The following is a 7,530-nucleotide window of genomic DNA, read 5'->3' on the forward strand; positions in this document are numbered from 1 at the left end:
GCCTGTAGTCCCAGCTACTCAGGAGGCTGAGGCAGGAGAATCACTTGAACCCGGGAGGTGGAGGTTGCAGTGAGCCAAGATTGCGCCATTGCACTCCAGCTTGGGTGACAGAGCAATATTCCGTCTCAAAAAAAAAAAAGAAAAATTCATTTGCAAGGCAGAGCCTGCAAAAACCAGCCTCAGTGACAGAAGGAAGAGTGAGCGCGTGTGAGCATGTTAGACTTGACTCCGCCTCGAGGAACTGCTCCTGGACTGAGAAACACTTTTGTCCTCAGCTGTCAGATCTTCATGATGGCAATTCGGAAGACACCCCCGGTCATTCCGACTGGAGCTGCAATGACTGCTCTCTGGGTGGCATGAGCTGTACAGTGGCTTCCTACACACCGAAATCAGAGTCCAGAGAAACTTCATATAGTAGACGCCCTGTCACCAAAAACCCCAATTCTTGTCATAAAAGTGGCCAGTTGGGCCCCTATGTCCCCGGAAGCCAATGATGTGGACATGTAGCCTGAGGACTCAAGGATGACGGACGACCACCAGACACCCAGGGCTGCCGAGTCCTTCCTTACTCCCATGGAGCCCCTGAGACTGGCAGACATGTGCCAAGCAGAGCTCGAGGGGCATGGCCACCACCTACGTTCGGGAGTGACAGAGAAGAGGGGCTCAGAATCTCCTTCTCCAAGAGGAAGCTGGAGCCCTTCCTTGCAGAGCCTGAGAAAAGGAACAGGAAGCAGCAGTGCGTGGCCTCATCCAAGACGGGCAGACTCAGTCCAGGAAGGGGTCCCAGCCCAAAAGGGGCAGGGGCTCCTCTGATCAAAGCTGATGTCAGTGCACATAAAAAATGTCTTTAGGGGCTGGGTGTGGTGGCTCACACTTGTAATCCCAGCATTTTGGGAGGCCAAGGTGGGAGGATCACTTCAGCTCAGGAGTTCGAGACCAGCCCGGGCAACATGGTGAAACCTCATCTCTACAAAAAATACAAAACTAGCCGATGTGGTGGTGCGTGTCTGTGGTCCCAGCTGCTCAGAAGGCTGAGGTGGGAGGATCACTTGAGCCCGGGGGGTTGAGACTGCAGTGAGCCATGATCATGCCACTGCATACCAGCCTGGGCAACGAGTGAGACCCTGTCTCTAAAAAGAAAAATGTTTTTAGGGGCTGAACTCAGTGACTCATGCCTATAATCCCAGCACTTTGGGAGGCTGCGGTAGGAGGAGCCTTTAATGCCAGGAGTTTGAGACCAGCCTGGGGAAAATAGCGAGATCCCATCTCTATAAAAAATACAAAAATATGGCCAGGCGCAGTGGCTCATGCCTGTAATCCTGGTACTTTGAGAGGCTGAGGAAGGAGGATCACTTGAGGCCAGGAGTTTGAGACCAGCCTGGCCAACATGGTGAAGCCTTGTCTCCACTAAAAATATAGTAATTAGCTGGGCATGGTGGCACATGCCTGTAATCCCAGCTACTCAGGAGGCTGAGGCAGGAGGATCACCTGAACCTGGTAGGTGGAGGCTGCAATGAGCCGAGATCACGCCACTGCACTCCAGTCTGGGCGACAAGAGCGAAACTCCATCTCAAAAACATAAAATAAATAAAATAAATAAAGACATTGAGATGCCAGAAGGCCGTTTCCACGGGTGTAGCACACTCGTCACCTCCAGCACCGTGAACGTGAGACGCAGCCAGTCAGCTGTATGGGCCACTGCCATCGCCACCACTGGCAGATTGTGTGGGAATGGATGTGCTAGGGTGGCGATGGGCAACTCCCTCATCTGAAGCAGGAAACTCCCTTGTCTGGAGCCGAGTCCTGGGGCCCCGGCCAAGAACACGAGCGGTTGGGGTTTTTTTTTTTTTTTTTTTTTTTTGAGACAGGGTCTCACTCTGTCGCCCAGGCTGGAGTGCAGTGGTGAGATCGCAGCTCACTGCAGCCTCCACCTCTTGGGCTTGGGTGATCCTCCCACCTCAGCCCTCAAGTAGCTGGGACTACAGGTGTGCACCACCATGCCTGGTTTAATTTCTTGCAGAGACGGGCTCTCACTGCATTGCTGAGGCTGGTCTTTAACTCCCAGACTCCCCAAGTGCTGCGATTACAGGCGTGACCCACTGTGCCCGGGCCCCAGGGCTTCCAGAGCCACATCTGGCTGCGTCTGTGTCTGAGAAGGGGTCCGAAGGTCTTAATTCATGAGTGCTGTGGCCGCTCTGGAGCAAACTCATGATGCAAGCGAGGTGGGGAGGGGCATGGCTGCCGTGGGCTGCCCTCCCGGGGCTGCGAGGAAGGCAAGGCTCTCTGCCCCGGACGAAGGTGAGACAGAAGAGGCGGAGTCGGCTCATGCTTAGTGTTTTATTTCCTCAAACGAGCCCTGCCGTCGGCCTTCTCAAATACCTCCTGGTATCCTCCCAACTTCCACCACTCCCAACCGTCAGATTCCATTCAGCTTCCTCCAACCTCGAACCAACCACTTTCTTGTCAAGCTCAGACCTTCCAAACATTTTAATAATGAATAAATGTTAAATAACAACTTTCACTATTACAGAAAGGGGCAGCTAGAAAAGTTTAGTTCTACTCTGTGCACAAGACAGCGACACCCCGCTCGTAGAAGCTGCGAGGATCCTCCTTTGTAGCAATTTCAAAGTCGACGGTGAAAATAAGGTCTGCACGGGTGAAGTTCAGGTACACAGGTAAGGTCACCTGCAGGAGAAGCAGAGGGGTTTACTGGTGGCTTCAGGGAAAAGTAAGAAAACTGGAAGACTGCCAGGGACAGCTGATGGGGGCCCTGGCAAGAGAGAGGTTGGGACTGGTGCAAAATGGTTTTGCTCTAGGAACCTGACTCCAGGTGCAAGCAGAACCCAGGCGTAGAAAAGGAGGTGCCTCTGCCCCTGGTTACTGCAGGGGTCGCTGCGGGAGACCCCGGAAAGGCAGCGCTTCCTTACCACACTGGCCTTCTTCTCGGCGTTGGTCTGCTTGAGCCAGCGCAGCTGCGTCAGGGGGAGGGCGGTGGAGATGGCGCTGGACAGCGACAGCTTGTTGTTACTGCACGTGGCCCCTTGAAGTTTCAAACCTGTGAGGCGGAAGCCAAAACCCAGGCTGAGGTGACCACGACAGCCACACAAACCCCGTCACAGGGCTCCCAGAGGCTGCCAAACACAGCGGCTCCACCCGACCACCAGCGGGTCACCCTAAGTGCGTGTATCTGGGAACAGTGGTCTCAGGCCACCGAGGTCACCTGCAGAGAAGAGCCGGTATTTCCTGTGAGACTCCACTCACCCGTGACTCCAAAGCTGCAGGCGTCCAGGGTGGCACCCTGGGAGGTGGTGACGTTGACTTCCAGGCAGAGCTCCTCCAGGGACCAGCTGTTGGCCTGGGCCACGTACTGCCTGGTGGCAGTGATGTACGCCTCCGGCACGAACAGGCCACCCAGGCACACGTGGATGTTCTGTGGAAAGCGGCAGCCCCCGGGGGAAGGAGCTCAGGTCAGACCTGGGCCCTGTGTTTGTCCCCAGAGCCACTCCCACCCCAGCCCAGGACAGCTGCTGACCACCCCAGACTCGTCAGGAGCGCCTTCACCTTTAGCTCCTTGGCGCCACCAGACGCAGCTGCCAGTGAGATGTTCTGCAGCTGTTTGATCCTCTCGCTGAAGTCGGACACCCACTGGATGACCGTCATGCCGGCAGGCACCGTGTAGTGGGACCAGCTCCGAGGCAAGATCCCTGCAGCCAAGGCACAGAGCGCAGGGCGTCAGCTCTCACAACTGCCCCAGCACAGATGCGGCAAATCTGCAAGTGCTCCGGCATCCTGGCTGCCCACACAGGCGGCTGGCGGCTCCACCTGCTGCCTTTCCCAGGCTGCGCTTTATGCCCTGGGCGCCGCCCTCACCTCCGTATCTGCTCTAACTCAGGCTGGTCCAGAGCATGGCTCAGAACCGTGCAATTTCTAGGGTCAAATTAGTCCAGGTGTGTCTGTCTGGAGGACCATAGATCACATTCAAGTAAAACTGCGGCTATAAACTCATGTCACACAAGTGGCTCAGTGTTCCTGGTGATTAGGGCTTTTGGGGCAAATAGGAGGATGCTGGGAGCTCCCCACAACTTTGGACAAGACCCCCACGCCCGCCTGCCCCTGCTTTTCCACTATCTTGGGGGATGCCCATTCTTCACAGGCCGTAACCTACTACCGTCTGTCACTGTCCTGGACCACCACATTCCCCATTCACTGTCTTGGAAGACCCCTAAAAAAACTGTAGAAGTTGTGTCAAGATTTTGGTCAACATTCAGCGAACCAGCACAGAAGAAAAACAAATTCTTCAGCATTTCCAATCCCTGCCCCTCCCCCCGCCCACCTTGAGGGTAAGAGCACAGAGCTGCTCTCAGAGGGAAACCCCCAGGCCTGCTGTCCGCACATGGTGCTGTGTGGCTGGGCTGGGTCAGGCTGTGGCCCCAGGCCAAGGTGCCCGCCGGAGGCCACACCGTGAGTTGGGTGTCTCGCGTACCTTTTACCAGCTCGTTGATCAGCGTGCGCAAGTAGTTGGTCTGCTTCTTCTTTCCTTCGCACACCTGGACCACATCCGCAAGGTCCTGGCGAACGTCCTGAAGCAGCTTCGCACCCATCTTCACTTCTCTCTCAAAGAACCTGAACAAAGGATCCTAAAATCGTTCAAAAGGGTGAAGAGAAGTTAGGAAGAGGTTCTATCTCCAGCAGAAAGATCAAACAGAAGTAACTCGGCCTCTCGGGAGAGCCCCAGAGCTTCCGACCTGTCCAGGGTCATGGACAGCTCTGGCACAGCGTGACTTGGAATCGAGCTTGTGTGAGGCTGAGGCTGCTCGGAAACCCGCTGAGGCCCTGCCTGAGTCGCAGCTCTCGCGGCCCTCTCGGGAGGAAGGGCTGCAGTCGCTCGCTTTGGAAGCTGTCTGCCTATCTCACCATCTTCTGGAGTATTTTCAGTCCACTTCAAAAGGGCCAACTCATTTTGCCCAATGCCTGGGCTCAGCTGGACACCTGCCCTGAGGTGACATAGGTGTGAGCACGTTCCGTCCGGCACAATGGAACCAATGGTCCTCGGAACGATGGTCCGTGACCATATCCAGCACCTGGGACCTTGAGACCTGGCCGGCCCGCCACCCTCCAGCTACCTTGATATCCAGCACCTGGGACCTTGGGACCTGGCCGGCCCGCCACCCTCCAGCTACCTTGATATTCTCCACAGTGCGCTTGAGGTGGCTGAGTGTCTGGGGGATGAGGTGGAGCCAGTTGGACGCGGTGGTGTGCAGCGTCCGCATCCAGGCGGGGCGGCCGTCGGACGTGGAGTCTGTCCTGGTCTTTTTCTCGGTCTCTGCGTAGGCCAGGTCGTCCTCGTCCTCCAACATCTGCATCTTCAGCATCTTACTGATCATGTCCACACCTGGCCCAGAGTCCCACAGTCACAGCAGGAGGGAGGGAGGGGACGGGTAAGAAATCACAGAGGGAAAAAGGACTTGAATGTAAAGGCCACGTGGTGAGTCTGCACTGGGAACTGCAGCAATCTGAAAGGTGCTCAGTCGTGTATATATATATATAGAGAGAGAGAGAGAGAGAGACGGAGTCTCGCTCTGTCACCCAGGCTGGAGTGCAGTGGTGTGACCTTGGCTCACTGCAACCTCTGCCTTCTGGGTTCAAGCGATTCTCCTGACTCAGGCTCCCAAGTAGCTGGGATTATAGGCACGCGCCATCAGGCCCAGCTAATTTTTTTGTTTTTAGTGGAGACAAGGTTTCACCATGCTGGCCAGGCTGGTCTCGAACTCCTGACCTCAGGTGATCTGCTCGCCTCAGCCTCCCAAAGTACTGGGATTACAGGCATAAGCCACCATGACTGGCCAGTCGTATATGTTTTTAAAGCACAGAAAACGGCCTGACCAGAAAGCTAACGAGACAAATACAGAAGAAAAAACTGTTACCAGGTCAAGTACATGACTCTTAAAACTGACCCAGCAAGACAGACACAGTGGCCCACACCGACAGTCCCAGCACTGTGGGAGGCTGAAGCGGGAGCATCTGTTGAACTCAGGGGTTCAAGACTAGCCTGGGCAACATAGTGAGACCCTCATATCTACAAAAAATGAGAAAGCCAGGTGTGGTGGTGGCACCTGTGGTCCCAGCTACTTGGGAGGGTGAGGTGGGAGGATTGGCTTGAGCCCAGGAAGCTGAGGCTGCAGTGAGCTGTGATTGCATCACTCGTCTGAGTGACAGAGCAAGACTCAGTCTCAAAGCAAAACAAAAAAACTGAACCAGCAGCCTGAGTCCAAAGACTCAAGGAAGGCTCTTCAGGACCCTGGGTTCACTGCGAGACCTGGGCCAAGCCCCAGCCCGCTTTGTGCCCGACCATGAATGAGTGCGTGCTCGAGAGGGGCTCCAGGAGGGGGTGCCACCTGCCCTCTTAACTCAGAAAACTGGTCACCATGGTGTCCCTTGACCTGTGACTGCCACCATGTGGCTGGGATTACCCCGAGCCTTGTGGTGCCTGTAGTGTGCTCCAGCCCCGCCCAGGCCGCCCGGCTTTCCCTCCAGACCTGCCCATGGCACCTGGCTTTTGCCCTCTCTGGGATGTGACTGGTGACGATGCGGGGCAGCTGGATCTCTGGGTTAGGGCAGCTCCCCTTTCCTGACCCGACACAGAGTGCTGAATGTCAGGCTCCCAAGAGCGCTGCCTCTGGGAGTTGCACCGTAGGGAGGCAGGGCCTGGGCCTCGCTGCTGTGCTCTAAGTGGGACTGGACTAGGTGACGGGTGTGCTGTCCCCTGCACAGTGCTGGCACAGTACGGGGCTCAAAGAGCAGACATGATAGGCCTGAGGGGTCCTTCACAGGGACCCAGTTGTGCACGGCCACACTGGGGCTCCCGGCATGTGACACCCAGTACTAAGCACAAGCCTCTGTAGGAGCCAATGCCCCTGCCTCACCCTTGGAAGCATGCTTGGTGCCCAGGGCTCCAATTCTCCTGGGCTTCCTCGCCAGCTCCACATGACTCAGCTGCCAACCGTCTTATGTGTTCATTCTGAACGGGCAGCTGGGTTTGCGGGCCCAAAGCTGGTCTACAAGCACATCCTCCGTGGGAGACGGCTGCTCTCACAGGAGGCACAGATGCCCTGCAGGGTGGCCTCGGCTGAAAGTCAAGCCCCATAACTGGAAGTTCTGCCTACAGGACTAAAGAGGTGGCCTGATACTATCCTGCTAACTAGCCGTGAGCTTCAGCAACCCCTTTGTCTTCTTTGCTTTTCGTGATTTTTCCCCATAACAAAAAGTCGAGATTTGATCAGCCACTGTCAACCCCATGTGTAGTGCTTGGAGGCTTTGTGAAGGCCAACTGCTGGGCCTGTCCCTAGTCCTGATGGAGTGCGTCTGGGCAGAGCCTGGGAACATGCATTTCTTTCTTTTTTTTTTGAGACGGAGTCTTGCACCGTCACCCAGGCTGGAGTGCAGTGGTGCGATCTCGGCTCACTGCAAGCTCTGCCTCCTGGGCCCACGCCATTCTCCTGCCTCAGCCTCCCAAGTAGCTGGGACTACAGG

The 7,530-nt window shown here is 56.0% G+C and overlaps 1 protein-coding gene across 1 annotated transcript in view; it reads right to left on the bottom strand.

Annotated features, from left to right (window-relative positions):
- Nucleotides 1-2,323: 2,323 nt before the first annotated feature.
- DYNC1H1 (dynein, cytoplasmic 1, heavy chain 1) overlaps nucleotides 2,324-7,530 on the bottom strand; it is a 100,611-nt gene continuing 95,404 nt past the window's right edge. The window contains 6 exon segments of the mRNA XM_011991795.1: nucleotides 2,324-2,685; nucleotides 2,928-3,055; nucleotides 3,262-3,430; nucleotides 3,562-3,704; nucleotides 4,484-4,637; nucleotides 5,181-5,392. Coding sequence (XP_011847185.1) covers nucleotides 2,557-2,685; nucleotides 2,928-3,055; nucleotides 3,262-3,430; nucleotides 3,562-3,704; nucleotides 4,484-4,637; nucleotides 5,181-5,392 — 935 coding nt within the window. The 3' untranslated portion in view covers nucleotides 2,324-2,556.

The sequence above is a fragment of the Mandrillus leucophaeus genome, unplaced genomic scaffold (genome assembly GCF_000951045.1).
Source record: "Mandrillus leucophaeus isolate KB7577 unplaced genomic scaffold, Mleu.le_1.0 Scaffold4, whole genome shotgun sequence".
NCBI classification, from domain to species: Eukaryota; Metazoa; Chordata; class Mammalia; order Primates; family Cercopithecidae; genus Mandrillus; species Mandrillus leucophaeus.